At 54.6% G+C, this 18,790-nt stretch overlaps 1 protein-coding gene across 3 annotated transcripts; it reads left to right on the top strand.

Moving 5' to 3' along the window:
• Positions 1-640: 640 nt before the first annotated feature.
• Positions 641-8,449, top strand: Cdkn1a (cyclin dependent kinase inhibitor 1A). Of its 3 annotated transcripts, XR_013091640.1 has the most exons (4): positions 662-741; positions 5,005-5,454; positions 6,978-7,892; positions 7,954-8,449. XR_013091640.1 is itself a non-coding variant. In XM_076858813.1 (3 exons), the coding sequence occupies exons 2-3, from the start codon at positions 5,016-5,018 to the stop codon at positions 7,025-7,027; spliced, it is 489 nt and encodes a 162-aa protein (XP_076714928.1). In that variant the 5' UTR covers positions 641-741; positions 5,005-5,015; the 3' UTR covers positions 7,028-8,449. The 3 variants fall into 3 exon arrangements, 2 of the variants coding, with proteins under 2 accessions (XP_076714928.1, XP_076714927.1); XM_076858813.1 differs by having other exon boundaries at positions 641-741; positions 6,978-8,449; XM_076858812.1 differs by lacking the exon at positions 662-741 and adding an exon at positions 752-871 and having other exon boundaries at positions 6,978-8,449.
• The last annotated feature ends 10,341 nt before the right edge of the window (positions 8,450-18,790 follow it).

The following is an 18,790-nucleotide window of genomic DNA, read 5'->3' as shown; positions in this document are numbered from 1 at the left end:
AGCAATGACTGTGCATACTCTAGTTCTCTGGGCCTCTCTTTCCTCCTCTGTGAAACAATGAGGATTGAATTCTATTTTGGACCCAAATAAGCTTTGTGGGGATTTCAGGGCATCTCAGGTGCTTCTGGGAGAGGTGTCTAGTGAAGTCCGGGTAAGTACAATGGTGTATAGTAGCCTTTTTTTCCTGGGAATTGTAAAGAAAGATACATTATTTTTATTATTTATGGATTTGTATCTATTAACATCATTCCTCCTGATTTTCTCTACCGTGTGAAATACATCTTACCCAGAGTGTGTCAGTGGTGGGCAGGCACGAAAGGGGACTCACCCTAACAATGCGTCCCTTCCCGAGGGAGTGCCAACTCACTCGCCAACTTTAAAAAGCCCGATCTGTGCTTCCCTTCGTGGGGGGAAATGTATCAAGCACACAGACCCAGGCGACGGCTAAGGGGAGGAGGGGAGCTCCCTTCGGCAGCCCGCGAGTTTCCCGGACCCGCTGGTCTGCTGGAGCGGTGCCAGGTTCCGAGGCTCGAGCCGGGAAGGCGTGTCTCTGCGGCGCGATGGGCCGAGCGGCGCGTCCCGCCTCCCGACGGCTGGGAGGCGGCCAGGGGCGGGCTTAATTATAAAAGGGCAGCGCCGAGCGGCACCAGCTGAGGTGTAAGCAGCTGCGGAGCCAGTTCTTTGGAGAGCCGGGATCCGGCGCAGCGGAGCAGATTCACAAGGCACAGACACCCCGAGGAGGTGAGGGAGCCTCGACGCGGAACAGCGGCCCCCAGCCGGCGGCTGGGAGCCGAGCCCAGCGTGTCCGCGAGCGTCTGCGGGGACATCTGTTCGCGGGCGCGCGCCGAGTCCACAGGTGTTTCTGTGGCAGGTGAATGGCTGGCGTGGGTCTGGGCGTGCCGGGTTTGACACGCGCGCGTCGGTCCACTTGCGGGTGACAAGGGAGGCTGTATCTGAGACTCGGCGAGGACAGCGGGAGCTGGAGTGACCGGGTCGCCCGCCACGCTCCCCGCCCCCTGAAGCCCAGCTGGGGCGAGGGATGAAGTGGTCAGGGCCGCCCCAGGAGCTTGCTTCTGGAGGCGGGTGGGTCCGGACCCCCAGGAGCAGCTGCTCGAGGCGCGAAAATGAAGCCCAGGTCCCCGGAGGGGGCCGAGAAGGGGAGGGGGACTCTCCTAGAACAAGTTCATCTGGAGTCCGACCCGCGACGGTTCTCCGATCCAATAGGACCTGGACCGTCTGGGTCCAGGTCCCTGAGATTCAGGTCTTCTACGCCCTGCTGTCTGTCGCTGGGAGCTGAGGTCAGCACGGGCTGTGTCCCTGGCCCTCGGGAACGTGTTAGGACATGTTTCCTAAGGACAAGAGAGGAGGTGACTCACGGTGACAAGGAGACCCTGGGGACGGGACTGTGAGATCAGAACCCCACCCAGACTGGGGAACACTGGCACCCCTGAATCGCTCTTCCCTGCCTCACCGAAGTCCCCGTCCCCTATCAGCACAGTGACCTATTTGGCTGGCACAAAGTGTTCCCAGGGAAGCCGGGACACTAGGAGGTCTGGGGCTGGGCGTCCGGTCCCCCCCGCTCAGTGGCGCGCCCTCGGGGACCGGGAAACGCGACCGAAGCTGGTTGGGCTCTCGCCAGCCTGCCAGGCGGGCAAGCCTAGGGGTCCTGCCCACCTCTCCCACGGCTGCGGGAGAAGCCTGGCTCCCGCTGTCCTTGCGTCAGGACTCTGGGCTCTGGTGCGCAAGTGGAGCCCGCACTGCGGAGCTAGGGAGGGAAGCACAGAGAGGCTCGCATCTTTACGGGATGGGGCTGCGGGAGGACCCGACGGCGCGCAGGGCATCTGTCAGCTGCCTGGGGGGCTCGGGGCACCCGGACCTAGCCTACAACCCGGTCGGAAGGTGACCAGGCTGAGTGGAGTAAGAGGACGAGTCGCTCCTTGGGCGCGTCCGCCCCGTCTGAAACCTAGGGGAACTTTGCGCCTTCCTGGTGTTCCCAGATGTCAGGGCTGGGTTTGGCATTTTGGGACACTCAGGAGGCCTCCTTTCTCTTTCCGTTCCTTCACGTCGCGTTTCTGGGAGGACTTTCGAGCGGTTTTTGTTTTCGTTGCTCTATTTTTATTTTCCAGGGATCTGACTCATCGGGAGTTTTGGGCGTGGAGATAAAGGTGGAGGGGCCAGATTTCGCCGCGCCTGTGCGTGCGCGAGTGTGTGTGTGTGTGTGTGTGTGTGTGTGTGTGTGTGTGTGAGCGTGTGCGTGCCGAGCCAGAGCGCGCCGTTTCCCAACAGCGGCGGGAGTTTCGGAAGCCGGACGGCTCAGCGTGACGTGTTCGCGGCTCTGGGCCCCTCCGCCCCTCCCCTTCCCACCCCGGAGTGACGCGCGCGGCGGGAGGGGAAGAGAAGTTTTGGCGGGCGGGGAGCGCCTGGCAGGAAACTGACTCATCACTACTTGAGGGCGCTGTCCACGGCTTGGCCCACGCACCGTCCACCAGCGCTGCATTGCCTGGAGACCGGCGCCCCCTCCCGGCCCCGGCGCGAGTAGCAATCCGCCGGCCAGGGGCGACGCCTCTCCTGCGCGCTCACGGGAAGTCGCTCCCAGCGGCCCCTTAAAAAGAGCACCCACTGACTCAGCAGTAGTTACTGGGGACGTCACGGGGGAGCCAGTACTTACTGGCTGAAATCTATAGGAAGCCATTCTCAGTTGTTTGTAAAAGGAGGGCTTGTGTTTGAGGTTGTTTTGAGATGGGAGTCATGATAATGGGCATGAGAGCAAACTTGGGGAGGAGGGGTTTATGAGAACAATCCAGGAAGGGTGGTGGAAGGGGGGAGGGTCCCTGCCTGGAGTCTGGCCCCACCCTCAGCTCCTAGGACCCAGGGAATATCTAGCTCCTCCTTTGCCTATGCAGCACTGAGACCCATCCGTGGGTCCCCACCCCCCTCGGACTGGCGCCCAGAGAGTGCCCATCTAGGGCAAGTGTCCTAAGTGCATAAATCCCCTTCAGTTTGGAACCAGTTGTTTGGGGAAGCAGGGGTGCATCAATCTGTATATGTTTTTAAATGATTCTGATAGACATCTCTTTAAAAAAAATCAAAATAGTGGAGAGAAAAACAGAGTGCTGCCCACACCAGGTTCTGCACTAGAGCACAGAACCTAGAACCCAGGGCAAATGGGTCTGGATTCAAACCCTGGCTGTGCCACCTGTGAGTGGTGTGACCTCAGACAAGTTACTTCTTTGAGCCTTGGTTACTTCTTCGGTCAAGAGGAGCTAATAAACCCACTTTCAAAGAGGGTTGATATCTGTAAACTGCTTAGGACAGCCCCAGCACATAAAAATATATTTAAATCCTACCCCCTGCCCTGAACATGCTGGGCAAAGGTTATACCAGTGTCCTGTCCAATGTAGTGTGTGACCCCTTAATAGGGTGGTGGACGTGGGTCTTTATTAGATGTGTGATTTAAGGGAAAGTTTCATATCTCTTCAAGCTCCTGCCCCTTTAAATGTGTTCTGAGGTCACTGAGTGCCTCCCCTCTCCAACCAGCTGAGAGGTGGAATTATGGGCTGCACTCATCATGAGAGGCAGAGAGGTGGGGTGGGGTAGGTGTGGGCTGGGTCCAGGGATTCCTGCCTCAGGAGGCTACTCAGCAGGGCTTTCACCCCAAGCCTGCAAATCAGGACTTGTCCCTAGGAAACAACCCAGTCCCTTCCAAGGTCCTACGGCTTCTCAGCCTTGAGTCAGGCCACAGCAGGACAGGTAGACACCAGGGCTCCTCATGGGTTTTCCCACTCCTGAAGTGGGAGGAGAGGAGCTGGGTGGACCAGCCACCTTTAATTTTCTGTGCCTGCCAAACAGGTTCTTTGGATGCAGGCAACGCAGGAGGGCAGGGTCCCTGAGGTGTCTAGACTTCTGATCACCTGATGAGCCTGGCAGGATGTGTCTCAGCCTGGGAGAAATCATCACCCTGCCCTGCCCCACCCACCCCTCCTTTCCCCTGATGACATTCTTGGGAAAGGCCCTCAGCCTAGAGCACCTGTCAGCTGCTGCCTGAAGGAGCTGGCGGCCAGCGGGAGAGATGGGGAGGAGGCTCAGCTCCAACTGCAGGCAGAGAGAAATAATAACACTTTCGTTTTTCAAGATCTTCCACGCACCAGGTGCTGCTCCCAGCACGTGACTTACCATAATTCAGTTAATCCTCACATCTGCCTACAGAGACAGTCACCATCACTGCCTCCATTTCACAGATGAGCCCAGAGACGTTAAGTCACTTGTCCAGGGTTAAATCAGCAGAGGCTGGATCCCAATCTAGGCAGTCTGGCTCCAGATCCCTCACGCAGATCCACCAAGCCACAGCCTCTCAGCTCTCTTCTAGATGCTTCCCTGGCCAAATGCCTGAGCATGCTTCCACAGCCACACTCCTTAAACTGTCATGTAGCCCCATGTATACATGAGAAAACTGAGGCCCAGAGGCATTAAGTGACTTTTAAGGTCTAGGTAGTAAGCAGCAGAGCTATTAGGGCTATGGCCCAGGGCACTTTTCATTTGTGGGGCAAGGTTACCCCACTTGGGCATCTGGGTGGGGGAATCAGGAAGCTGGAGGAGCTGCCACCTGACCATTTGGGAATCGACCTCCTGCCAGGGCTGGGGTTGGGAAACCAGACTCTGGCAATTCACACGGATTGGGGGCATTCACACCAATGGGACAGCTCAAGGGGGAAGACAGATTTATTTTAGCTGATAATTCCTGGTGGTAAACAGGACCCTGATCCCTGTGGACTCAGCTTGCCCTTCAACGCCAGCTCCTCCCATCCTTGACCTTGGGAAGCTGGGCTGGCTGAGCTCTGCCAGCCCCCAGTGTCTGTTGGTGGGCTTGATATGGTGTCCTGTGGGGGGGAGTGGTGGGGAATCGGCTGGAAGGGACCAGAGAGACCCCTACCTGAGGTTGCCCAGCAGCGCCTGGTTGGTAAGGGAGGGCCCAGCTACCCTAGTGACTTTTTTATTGTGTCTCAGTCACAGGCACCATGACAGAGCCGTCCGGGGATGCCCGTCCAGTCCCTCACGGCAGCAAGGCCTGTCGTCGCCTCTTCGGCCCAGTGGACAGCGAGCAGCTGCGCCGTGATTGCGACGCCCTCATGGCTGGCTGCCTGCAGGAGGCCCGGGAGCGGTGGAACTTCGACTTTGCCACCGAAACGCCCCTGGAGGGCAACTTCGCCTGGGAGCCCGTGAAGGGCCTGGGCCTGCCCAAGCTCTACCTGACCCCGGGGTCCCGGGGTGGCCCGGATGACCTGGGCAGGCGGCCCAGCACTTCAGCCGCCCTGCTGCAGGGGTCATCTCAAGAGGACCACGTGGACCTGTCGCTGTCCTGCACCCTCGTGCCTCGCTCCCCTGAGCGACCTGAGGGGTCCCCTGCTGGGCCTGGAACCTCTGGGGGCCGAAAACGGCGACAGACCAGCATGACAGGTGAGGACAGAAATGGGGAAGGATTCTCAGATCCGAAGAGGCTGAGGTGACTGGTCCAGCTTGTACCTTAGATGGAGGGAAATGGGCCCACAGAGAGGAAGCTACTACTTGAGGTCACACAGCAACTTTGTAGCCAAGACCAATTAGGTGGCATTTATTAGGAAATAATTACATTCCAGGCAAGAGCTTCTAAGGTGGATTTCAGTTAGTCCTTCTAGCAATCCTGTATAAGACATTCTTCGCCAGGCACAGTGGTATTCCCTGGTAATCTAATGACTGGGGAGGCTGAGGCAGGACCACTGCAAGTTTGAGGCTAGCATCAGCAACTCAGCAAGACCCTGTCTCAAAATAATAAATAAAAAGGGCTGGGGATGTAGCTCAGTGGTAGAGCATCCCAAGGTTCATTCCCCAGTGCCCTCCCCCCGATAAAAGAACATTCTTGCTTCTTTCTTTGCAGAACTGGGGATCAAACCCAAGGCCTCGTGCATACTAGGCAAACACTCTACCACTGAGCTGTATCTCCAGTCCTGTTCCTTCTTTTTAGAGCAAGGAAACAAGGTTCAGAGCAGTAGAGTGATTTGTCTAAGGTCCCACAGTGAATCTGCAGTGGAGAGAAGAATGCTAGTTTTTAGTCCACACTATGCAAACTGTGCTCCCTTTTCCAACACAGTTCCCTCGCCCTTTCCTGCCTGCCTGGCTGTCTATCAACAGCTCCTTCCTCACGGTGCCTCGCTAGGATATTGGCCTCACTAGATATCAACAGGGACCTGCCTCTCTCTGGTTCATTGCCAAATCCCCAGCACCTAGCACAGTGGCACATAGTAGGTGCTTGGCAGATAATGAATGGGTGATGCTGACATTTGAACCCTTGTTACACGGGGTCCTAGACCAAAGCCTTCATTCTATCCTTAGGGCACCATGCCGTGTTATACTTATTTTACAGGTGAGGAAACCGAGGCTGAGAGATAAAGGCAGAAATCCCATGGCGTATTTGCAATTGGTCAGTACCAAATAAGGATGATGACAGTAATAACAACGACATTCACGTGGGCCAGGCACTGTGCAAAGCACTTCTCTCAGATGATCTTATGGAATCCCCAGATCAGTGCTGTTTAGTAGACTCTCGGCGATGACAGAATAGCCCAGTGCAGTAGCCCTCATAGTGGCCACGTGTGGCCATTAAGCACTTGACATGTGGCTGGTGTGACTGAGGGCTGAGTTTTCCATTTGACTTGGATTTTCGTCAATTCACATAACCCCAGGGGTAGTGGCTCTGTGCTGGGCAACGTGCCTGAGAGCAGATCGATGGGTGCTGGAGTCCTTGCTGTCGCATCTGGAAAGCCCATGGGGTACCATGATCACCCCCTGGGAAACAGCGGAAGTTCTCCAAGATCTTCCCCATACTTAGCAGTGTGTCCCTTTGGCCTGGGGCGGGGGGCGCCCCATTCCTTCCTCCGTCTGTCCTCGGAGGTAGCTCGGGCCCTCTCCCCCCAGCCTGGCTGATGTCTGTTCTCTCCCCACAGATTTCTACCACTCCAAGCGCAGGCTGATCTTCTCCAAGAGGAGGCCCTGATCCACCCCTGGAGCCTTCGCACTCCTGGACACAGCGGGGGCCCCCAGGCCTCTCCCTGTCTTCTGCCTTAGTCCTTCAGTTTGTGCGTCTTAATTATTATTTGTGTTTTAATTTAAACTCCTCCTCATGTACATACCCAGCCTGCCCTCTCTCCCCCTAGCCTCTGGCGGTAGAATTTATTTAAAGAAAAATTAGGCAGTAGAATGATAGGCCCCTCAGAGTGCTGGGCATACTTTTATTATATGAAATATTATTTAAAACCTGTCATCCTAGACTCTTTGTGTCCTCTCGTGGAGGTCAGGGGGGTCTGGCTCCATGCCGGCCACCTCTTCCTCCGCCTTGAGGGACCTGTTCCCTCCCTCTGCTCATGTCTCATGAGTATTCTGTGATTCCACCCCTTTCCTGGGTTCTCAGACCTGAATTCCTTACCATTTGAGAAGTAAATAGTTAGCACTTTGGAGGGGGCCCAGCCAAGTGGGGTCATCATCAAAAAAAAAAAAACATCTTTGGAGTCCCTTCACCTCCTTTAAGATTGGGCAGGGTGACTGTGAAGTGGGCACAGCCTAAACTAGGCCCTTGATACCCACCTCTGTCCTGTGGTAGGGGAAGGTGGGCCCTGTAGCAGCTCCCCACCTCCACCGGTGACCCCCTTGGCTGTCCCCTGGGAGCACGCCTCAGTGTTTGGCTTCTCTCCTGGTGGCTCCCCCTCTACTTTTTGGGGGGCCTCGACTGACTCTCAAGGCCCCTCTGCTGCTCTCCCCTCCCCCATGTCCTTTGGCTCTGGGTACCTGCCCCCTCCCCCCCAACTTCATGGACTGGAAGGAAAAGGGACACACAGGAAGTGGACTCCCAAGTCCTACCTCAGGCAGCTCAAGCAACAACCGCCTTCTTATGTAGCTCTGGGGATGGGGGTCCTGGGTGGTCAGGCAGGCCTCCGTGAGTGGGGGCCACTCCATATTAGGGTGTGTGTGGTGGGGGGACAGACCCCAGCCCCTGGAACTCATCCAGTGACCTTCCTTGCCTGCTCCATCCTTCCAACTTTCATTGCACTTCGAGGAGCAGCTGAACAAGGAGATGGACCAAGATGGCGGGCGTGGAGGCTGAGGAAAGGTGCACTAAGTAGACTAATAGGAGACGGAGTTGGGGGTGGTTGTCTTTCCCAGCACTGAGCATGGAGCCCCTGGAGGCGCTGAAGCACTTAGTGGGTCTGACCCCGAACACCCTCCAGTTCCTGTTACATCCTGGCCTGGACTGTTTCTCCCCGGCCCCCAACTGTTCTGGTTCCCTGTCTCTACCTAGACTGTAACCCTCCCAAGGACAGGGATCCTGCCCTGTACCACTCTGTGTCCTTCATAGCCCCTCCCTCGGTGCTGGATATACAGCAGGTGCTCAATAAACATTAATGAGTGACTTTACTTGTAATATTGCTGTTGTCATTACATCTTGTCATTTATAAGAACACACAGGTGGAGTGCTCTGGGATGGTTTTCCTGATTAAATAATTTTTTAAGGGCTGGGGGCGTAGCTCAGTGGTAGAATGTATGCTTAGCAGGGGTGAAGCCCTAGGTTCAATCTGTAGCATCCTAACAGTTTTTTAATTAAATACTTAAATTTTTTAAATTTGGAAATTTTAGCAAACAGACCTTGTAGCAAAACCAAACCAAACCAAAACAAAACAAAACCCAATAAAACCAAAATCATCATCACACCTCTGCAGATATCACCACTGTCAATATTCTGGTCTGTTGTGTAGTCTTTGCAAAGTGTATTTTGTAGCTTAACAGTTACTTATTGAGGAAATGCAAATTAAAAGCCCAATAATAGCCAGTTGCACAGGCCTGTTATCCCAGCAGCCCAGGAGGCTGAGACAGGAAGATTGTGAGTTCAAAGGCAGCCTGGGGGGGCGGGGGCGGGGGCGCTAAGCAACACAGTGAGACCCTTTCTCTAAATAAAAAAATACAAAGCAAGGCTGTGGAGGCTCAGTGATTAAGCACCCTGGGTTTAATCTCTACAAAAAAAAAAAAAAAAAAAAAATAGGAACTTAGCAAGGCCCTAAGTAACTCAGTGAGACTCTGTTTCTAAATAAAATATAAAAAAGGGCTAAGGATGTGGCTCAGTGGTTAAGTGTCCCTGGGTTCAATCCTGGATACAAAACACACACACACACAAAATAGGATACCACTATGTACTTGCAAGAAAGTATCAAACTAAAAGGTCTCACAATGTTGAGTGTTGTCAAACATTTGGAGAAACTGGAAAGCATAATTTGCTGGTGGAAGTATACAATTTTTTCTTGTGCTGGGTTTTTAGTTTTCCAAAGTAGTTGAAATAGGCTTGGGGTGTAGCTCTGTGGTAGAGCACTTGGCTCGCATGGGGTACTGCAAAAACAAAACCAAAAAACACTCTTACGGTCTCTTCCCAGGTCTGTTCTCTATGAGCACACATTTCCACTAAAGACGTACAAAATGTTCCTAGCAGCATTATTTGTAATAGACCAAACTAGAAATAACTGAAGGGTCCATGACAAAGAATAGACCTGAAAATTTTGGTATATTTATATAGTGAATTATTATACATTATTAAAAAGAACCAAGTACTGTATCATGCACGCTCTGATCATCTATATATAATCAACCACCCTAAGACTTAGTGGCTTAAAACAATAGTCTTTTATTTGCTCTGGTTCTGCAGCTCGGCCAAGAGCTGCCTTTGAGAGGCTGATGGTTCCCGTGGTCCAGGACAGGGCCTTGCACCAGAAGCCTGGGCTCAGACGGCCCCACCCTGGGCCTTTCCAGACTTCGAGGTCTCCCCCATAGCTATGCTCAGGACCAGGAGATGTGCTGGGCCGTGGGACCCAAGGGCTTCTGCCACAGCCTCACCCATCACAGAGCCCTCTCCTGCTCTGGATTCCACCCAAATGTGGCCGCTGGCCAAGTCTTCCAATAAATGGGCCAGAGGGTGTTTATTGTACAACCTCCAAAATCCAAATTAAAAAGCAGTTGGAGGTACAAGATATAAGTTGCCCTTCACTACAGACAAGGTCCCAATTCATCTAATCACTTAATTAAGGTGATGGATTTCTAAATTTTGGTAGAGAATGTGAATGTGGACGTTTTTGATCTTCTTTCCTGATACAGATTGAAAAGAATGCATTTGTCATTATTGATGAGTTTCTTCTTTTTTTAAATTTTAATTTATTTTTTGATGCTGGGAATAGAAGCCAGGGCATCACACACGCCAAGCGAGTGCTCTACGACCGAGCTCCAGCCCCAGCCCCACCAACGCCCCAGGCGAACACAGACATGGTCCTGGAGGATGCGGGGTGAGGCGCCAACCGCGGCTTCTGTTACTAACCGTCAGCCCGCCCAGTGCTGGGGTGAACGTAGGGGCACAAAGTCATTGTGGCGTACCCCCTGCCACCTATCCCACAGGACTGTGAGCTTCCTGAAAGCTGGTCTTGCCCATTGTGTTTTCTGCAGTACCCCAGCACCTGGTGCATCGGGGGCGCCACACTGTGTTTAATAAATATTTGTTGAATGAAGGAATGATTCACCTTTGCTTGAATTTCCTTCTTGAGCTGAGCACTGGTCTTCCAAATCCAGCCCTACTCCTTGACCCTACCCAACCCCATCCTAGCTCCCAGGCCCAGGGCACAGGTCATTGCCCCTCACCACTTGACAATCAGTCTTAACTTATGAACAGGCCGTGTGTAGGTTGGTAGGAGGGAGCCATCGAAGAATCTCACTCAGTCTCCTCTCAACAATTGCACAAATAACGACAGCTAACATCGATTACCATCTGCCTGACACCGTTCCAAATGCTTTACGTTGTGCCCATCGTTTAATCTTCATAACAAACCTCCAATATGGGCACGGTCACCAACCCCATTTTACAGATGAAGAAACTGAGGCAACAAGATAAAGTCACTGGCCTGAGGTCACGCCCCTAGGAAGTGGTGAGGAGCCAGGAGCCCCACGGTGAGGTTTGCAGGTCACACTGCTTGTCTGATAAACCAGAAAGGAGAAGTGCTAGACTACGATTCTAGGAGGAGGCTGGTGGGGACCAGTCCCCTTCCGTGCCACTCCTCAGTCTTTGATGTAACTCAGATTTTCTCAATTTTCCGGAAAGTGCCTCACCAATACAGCTTCGAATCCAGCTGTCTAGCCCAGGTCTCCCGTGACCCTTCCACCTGCCTGAGCTCCTGCCAGAGAGACGTTGGAGGCCGGAATCTCAGGGTACCCTAGCTTTACCCCAGCTTTCACCACTGAACCCCCAAACAGAGATGCCAAACTGTGACGTGAATTCAAGCAGCTGTAGGTAGGGGACTGACCGTGAAGGACCTTCCTAACTGTGGAATGGTCTCGCGCCTCTGACCCTTGTTCACATTCTATTTTGTAAAACCTAGTTTCTGAGCTCAGTGCGTTTAAGTCCAGCGACTCTGGATTTTAAAATTGGCTCCACCGTCTCCAAAAGCTCCCAGACCTGACGTTGTTTCCTAGCACTCGGTCTGTCCAGCCGGTCGGCTCGGCCTGCCCAGGTTGTCACCCTGGGACAGATGCCAAGGATTGGCAAGGGCGGCTGAGCTGAGCAGGGGATGAGATCCTGGAGGCTGGGCCTGAAGAACCCAGCTCACCCGGTGCTCAGAGAACAGGAGGGTTGGCTGCATCTGCCCCAATGCCTCAGCAAACCCTGCTGACCCGGCTTTCAAAATATACCCAGGGTCAACCTCCTCCACGACTGTCCTCCTGTCCAAGCCATCACCTCTTGACTGCATGAGTGGAGTCACCTCCTCACTGGCCTCCCTGCTTCTGCCTTTGTCTATGGTCTATTATTAGAAGGAAAGCGGGATCCTTTTAAACTCTAAGTTGGGAGAGCTGAATCCAATCTCTTCCCCCACAGCAAGACCCCATGGTAACGGTCCCTCACCCATCACCAGAGCCCTCTTTGAATAAAGTCTTCCTTTCCTTAAAAAAAAAAAAAGCTGGGTATGGTGTTGCATGCCTGTGATCTCAGCAGCTCAGGAGGCTGAGGCAGGAGGATTGCAAGTTTGAGGCCAGCCTCAGCAATTTAGTAAGGCCTTAAGCAACTTAGTGAGACCCTGTCTCAAAATTAAAAAAAAAAAAAATGGAAAGGGCTGGAGATGTGGCCCAGTGGACGAGCACCCCTGGGTTCCATCCCTGGGACCAAAACAAAAAACCAAGTTGGATCATGTCACATTCCAAATGGCTTCCATCTCATAACAAAAACCCAGGTGTTCACATGGTCTCTGGGTCACGCCTGTTACTTCCGATCTTGTCCCCTCTTCCTTCAGTCATGCTGCCACCCTGTTCCAGGTACACAAAGCATGCTCCTGGCCAACGTTGCCTCCTCAGTCAAGAAGCTTCATTTTGTTTTGTTTTTTTTTTCAATTTAGCTTTCTGACTCTGCTTGTGCCTCCAACCCTCTCAACAGTTTTCTGCTCCTTGTCAAGGAGAGTAACTCCAGCTGTCACAGACACGTTCTGAGAACGCGTAAGAACTTGAGGTCTCAGCACGGGCCCCTCCAGCCGGTCTGTCCAGCTGCACCCCATGCAGACATTGGTGCTCTGTCAACCTTCTTGGTATAGACGTAAATAATCCTATCACCTGGGGGTCGGGGCAGCCGACTCCTGTTGGAGGCTGTAGAGTAGGAGAGCCTACGACAGTGTGTCCAGTGCTAGGCCCTTCTGAGAGGCTCAGACACCGTCCCCGGAAGAGGCACTGACCACCCTTTTAAAGGCACCTTCCACCACCACTCCGCCCCTTCCCTCGCTCTACTTCTCTTCGCAGTCCTTGTCACTATTTTTTTTTTAAAAGAGAGTGAGAGAGGAAAGAGAGAGAGAGAGTTTTTTAATATTTATTTTTTAGTTATCGGCGGACACAACATCTTTGTTTGTATGTGGTGCTGAGAATCGAACCCGGGCCGCACGCATGCCAGGCGAGCGCGCTACCGCTTGAGCCACATCCCCAGCCCTCCTTGTCACTATTGAATTTGATGTTATCGAGGTTTTTCTCCCCCCTTGGTAGCCTCCATGCTCAGCACAGTGTCCAGCACAGAGTAGCGCTCAGTAAGTACTAACCGAGCCGGTGTCAGTGGTGCACGCCTGTGATCCCAGTGACTGGGAGGCCAGGGCAAGAGGATGGCAAGTTTGAGGCCAGCCTCTGCAACTTAGTGAGGCCCTGTCTCAAATATAAAAATAAATAATTAAAAAGTGCTGGGCTCAGTGGTAAAGCTCCCCCAAAACAAGAACAAACAGAAAATCCAGTATTTTCTTAGGCAAGAAGGTGCCCATCTAAGAGATCATATTTAGTCAGGCATGGTGGCACATGCCTATAATTCCAACTACTCAGGAAGCTGAGGCAGGAGGATTGAAAGTTCAAGGGCAGCCTTAGCAAATTAGCAAGACCCTGTCTCAAAATAAAAATAAAAAAGGGCTGGGTGCAGGGGCGCATGCCTGTAATCCCAGCGGCTAGGGAGGCTGAGGCAGGAGGATCGTGAGTTTGAGATCAGCCTCAGCAAGGGCGAGGCCCTAAGCAACTTAGTGAGAGCCTGTCTCTGAACAAAATACAAAAACAGGCTGAGGATGTGGCTCCGTGGTCGAGTGCCCCTGAGTTCAAGTGTTCCCTGTTACTAAAAAGCAAAAAAAAGACTTTGAAGGGGCAGTCAGGGGTCGCGTCAGCAGGAAGTTCCACAGGTGACCACAGGAGATTGGCTGGCTGGGAGCGGAAGGAGTGATTAAGCAAGAGACAAGACTGTTAACAGTCCCCAGGCTCTGCAGGGTGGCAGGGCCTGTCACCAAGTCCAGGAGCACCGGGCTGCAGCGGGGAGCCTTTGAAGGTGGGGGCCACCCCGTGGTGCGAGGCTTCTTTCCTCTGGGGGCTGAGGGTGGGCAGGAGGCGCAGCCCCAGTCTGTCTTCATGGCGGGCGGCCCAGGTCACGGTGTGACGTAGGGCACGGGCGGGAGGCTGGAGGGTCACCTACCCCAATGGCTGGTGGTCCTGGGCAGGCGGCCGGCTTCGTCCCTTCCTGAGGGTAAGTAGGCTGGAGAAGGCTCCGGATGCTCTCTGGGCCCAGCTTGGGCACTCTGGGCTCGGTGACAGGACTATCGTCATTGAGTCGGTGGCGTGGGCAGCACCCCCAGGCTCAGGCCCCTCTGTGCCAGGCTGGTGGCAATGGGGAGCCTAGGGCCCTACGGGTGCCATGTTACCCTCTGCCGCTGCCCTGGCCCTTCCTTTGTGGGGTGTCCCCACTTCCTGGTGGACACCCTGTGGTGCCTGCCCCCCCCCCGAGTCCACAGTGAGCCCCACTGTGGGGAGCTGGCTCCTGTGGGGTCCCTGGGCGTGGGACAGGCAGGCGCCCGTGTTGGGCTGCAGACCTGGTGTGGTCCCTGTGGTGAGCAGTGTGGGGAGAGGCGCTGGAGCTGGGGGACAGTGACTGTCCCTGGCCACAGGCTCTCTGACGGCTAAGGGTGTGGGTCCCAGGGTCCCCGAGGGCACTGTGGAGGAGGGTGCTGGCCTAGGGCCGCCCCCGCTGGCTGACTCAACGGAGGGGTCTGAGTCACCGACCATGGGGGGTCCTTTGCCCAGCCAAGCTCCGGAAGGGTTTGTGTCCCACTGAGAGCCGCTTACGGGGAGGGAGGTGACGATGGCTTGGGAGAGTGCCTGTGTGCGCCCGCGTTGTGGATGGACTCAGGGATGTCCCTGCTGTCACAGAGGGGCCATGCCTGGCCACAAAGGGGCTGTTTTTGTGCTGCAAGGCCCTGAGGGGCCTGTGGCTGATCTGAACGTGAGCGGGGACACATGGGGACAAGTGTTCTGATGACTTTGAGGCGGCTGACTGTGGGGCATCTGCTGACTTCCTGCCCCAGGCCACCTGACAGACCAGGAGGAGACAGGCTGAGAGGCGGGGTGGGGCCATGAGGGGTCCCAGGAGACGCGGGGAGACTGCAGGAGAGAGCCGCAGAGGTGCCGTGTGGCTGGGAGCCCCCAGGAGTGACGTCCTTCAGGGTGGGAGCCTGACAGTCCCGGGACACGGCAGCCACGTCGTGACCCCCCAGCCTGGCTCTCGGGTCGGAGGCCTCCACACTGGAAGCTTATCTTGTTCCCTGCCCTTATCTCCGCCGCCGGAAGCCCACGTGAGCGGCTCTGAGTGTCCAAGTACCGAGGCCGAGTGACACCACACGAGCACAGCCACCCACATCTGGCCCCATCTGCAGCCCCTGTCCCTCCCAGCACTGCCCGCCGCCGGCTGTGACCCCCAGGGGGGCCTCTGCCCGCTCCAAGGCCACTGTCCCAGTAAATGTCTTGGGTCAGCTCATCCCAAGGGGGGGCCGGAGTGCAGAATCCAGTGCCAGCTCAGGCCTCAGCTTCTCCCCCTGAGCAATGGGGAGAAGTCACGCCTGCACCCGTCCCTGGCTTTTCCCCAACTCAGATAGGATCCCACCCGTCAATGTCAGCACCAGTGTGGTCCTTGCTCCCTCACCCAGGGTCATTGACGTGGATTACATATTCAACAAATCTTTGCTGAGCACCAGCTGAATGCCAAGCGCTGATCTGGCCATTTGGGATGGAGCGGTGGCCAAGAGTGAGTCCTTACTCACAGAAGGCCTGTATATCAGTAAACGGAAATGGAAATTTATAAAATAAAAGAGTAAAAGACTATTCTGAGATGGTGACAAGTGCTAAGAGAAAGTCAAGGTGAACAGGGAGGTGGGCGCTGCTGAGGAATGGGAGATAGTGTTGCCATTTCAATGATCTAATCCTCACAGCATCTCGGTGTGGTAGATATTAATCCTTTGAGGAAACTGAGGCACAGAGAGGCTAAGTGAGTTGCCCAAGACTGCACAGCAAATGAGCAGCAGACCTGGGAAGGTCAGAGATCTGCCTGACTTTTGAACAGTATGACCAGAGGTCACTCCTCTCTGTGGCCACCTTTACCACATCTCTTGGTCTAGAGAGAGAAAGTGGTTCTCTTCTGATACTGATGCTCAGTGAGTCTTTCTTTAACTATAACCCAGAGGTGCCAGGATAAGCTCCACTAGTCCCTGGAGAGCCACATGGTCCCCCTCGTAGGGGGACAGTGAACAGAGATGGACAGTGGATTTCTGGGTGTTGACGGATGTGGCCCAAGACGGGATGTGCACCTCATCGTTGTTTCCACGGGGCAGTTTGTGGGTGTGAAATACTAGGTGAAGTGTGGTCAGATTAACAGAGGGACTTCCTTATTCTAGTCCCTGGCTAGTCTTTTTGGCTTTTTATTAAGAAGAGTTGATCAAATAGCTCAGCGGGCGGCACTGTGCTGAGGGCTGACTCTGCCCATAGCTCTCTGCACGTCCCCTCTACCACGCATCTTTTTCGTTTGTTATGTATTTGTTTAGAGTCACCTCTAAAGGTGAGTTCAAGACACCTCATCCCCTGCCTTTAAAGGCCAGGAGAGTCCCCAGCATGACTGCCATGCCTTCATCATGCGCAGGAGACTTCACAGCGCCCAACATCAGCCTAACCCGGCCCATGCTCACATCTCCCTGGTTGATCCCCAAAAACACCCCTATACCCATGCCTGTCCTGAAAAGGAACCCACCTAAGGATCTCAAGTTGTATTTAAGTGTCATTTCTTTACTTTGGGGATATAAAGGGATTGAACCCAGGAGCCCCTAACCGCTGAGCCACATTCCCAGCCCCCCACCTGGTTTTTGAAACAAGGTCACACTAAGGTGCTCAGGGCCTGGCTGCGTAGCTGAGGCTGGCTTTGAGGTCAAGATCCTCCTGCCTTAGGCTCCCGAGACGCTGGGATTACAGGCGAGCGCCACCGCACCTGCTAGGTGTCATTTCTTTTAGTCCCTTGAATGTTGAATATCGGGCGGGGGCAGGCCCTGGCGACTGAACCCCGGGGGCGCTTTGCCACTGAGCTGCAGCTCCAGAATATTTTTAATTTAATTTTTAATTTTGAGGCAGGACCTCCCTAAGTTGCCGAGCCTCCATCAATGGCCCTGACCCCCTGCATGAGCCCATTGTCCCTGAAGCAGAGGCCTAGGACAGTCCCATTCAGCCTTTGGCCCTGTGTCAGCTTTTGGGTACTGTGAAAAAAACACCTGAGAAGAACAACTTAAAGGAGAGATTTTTGTAGGCTCGTGGTTTTAGAGGTTTCAGGCCAAGGCCAACTGGCCCGGAGCATCACGGTGGAGAAGGCCAGGGGGAGAAATGGGGGCTGGACTGGGGGGGGCCGGGACAAGAGGACCCCCTCCAGGACACGCCTCCAATGCCTGCTCCCTCCAACTAGGACCCGCCTCCTGCAGTTCCCACCCCTTCCTAATAGTCTGTTAGAACCCACCAAAGGGTCAATCCAGAGTCCTCATGAGTCAACGCCTCTCAACCTTGGTGCACTGGGGACCACGCCTTTGGAGCATGTTCCAGACCCAGGTCATGACAGGCTCCTCCCTCCACAGCTCAGACAGCCTCCTTGAGAACTTGCTCACGTCCCACTCCCTGCAGAAGCCACCCACAGCTCCGGGTGCTCTAGACTCACTGCCCTGAGGGCAGGCCCAGCGTCCCTTGCCCTTACCCTGAGGTCCTCAACTGGAGAACGTTTATCTTGCAAAATTCTTGTCAACTGACTGACAATTCTTGTCAACTGCCTTTAGCAACAGATGAAGGGGCCCCAGTGAACGAATTTGACCACTTGAGTCTGAGCCCCTGCTATGCAGTAAGGTTCTAGGATCGGTGTAGACTGAGATGCACAGAGATGTCCCTACCAGGGGATCCCAGGCATGAGGGGACTGTCTTACAGAATACCACAGATTGAGTCATGTATGAAGCACGTCTGTTTTAGGAGATCAAGGCCCTGCATGAGCGCTTTCTTGCTGCATCATCCCATGGCGGAAGGCAGAAGGGCAAGAGGGAGCCAGAGGGGCCTGAACTCATCCTTTACCAAGGAACCCACTCCTGCCGTAACAGACCTACTCCCGCAATGACAGCCTGAGTCCATCCTTAAGGATGGAGCCCCATGACCCCATGAGCACCTCCCGTGGGGCTCCACCTCCCGGCACTGCCACCCTGAGGGTTGGGTTTCCAAAACATGAACTTTGGGGGGCCCAATCAAACCATAGCAGGTCACAGATAAGGGGACACTGAGCCTGAAGCACGAGGGTGACGTAGGGAAGGCTTCCTGAGGGAGGCAGCATCTCAGGTGCGAGGGGGGATGAGCTAGACTAGGGGTGAGAGAGTCGAGAGAGGTTTGGGGCAAAGGGAGCTGCGAGGGGGGGAATCTGACATTCCTGGAGCCCCCACCAGTTTTTCCTCAGGGTCCCCATGGATCACGAGGGTGTGAGGAGGGAAGGAAGAGGGGTGCGTGTCAGGGGGCACGCTTTGCTACATGGGTTCACGATGCACGTGTCGTGTCGAAGGAGGAGAGCTGGGGAGGCGAGGCTGAGGGAGGGAGAAGGCCAGAGGCAGTCATTTCCACGCTGCCAGGGTGTGCAGATGAGCTGGCAGAGCAGCAGGAGAGAGAACAGGTCCTCTGACAGCAAGTCTGGGAAGACATTAGGTGACCTTCTCCCAGGACAACTGCCTGGGGGCCATTTTATAGGGTGGCCAAAGAAGAGTTTCATGGGGACCTGTGGAGAGCTGGGGAAACGCACTGGAGTCCAGGCCCTGAGCAAGAGGTAGGGACGATGGGGGACAAGGCCAAGGGCCCAGCCAGGGACAGATCAGGCAGGGCTCATTGGCGATGGTGGAGTTTCTTGTGGGG

Source organism: Callospermophilus lateralis, chromosome 6 (assembly GCF_048772815.1).
Source record: "Callospermophilus lateralis isolate mCalLat2 chromosome 6, mCalLat2.hap1, whole genome shotgun sequence".
NCBI classification, from domain to species: Eukaryota; Metazoa; Chordata; class Mammalia; order Rodentia; family Sciuridae; genus Callospermophilus; species Callospermophilus lateralis.
This window is presented reverse-complemented; position numbering and strand designations above follow the sequence as displayed.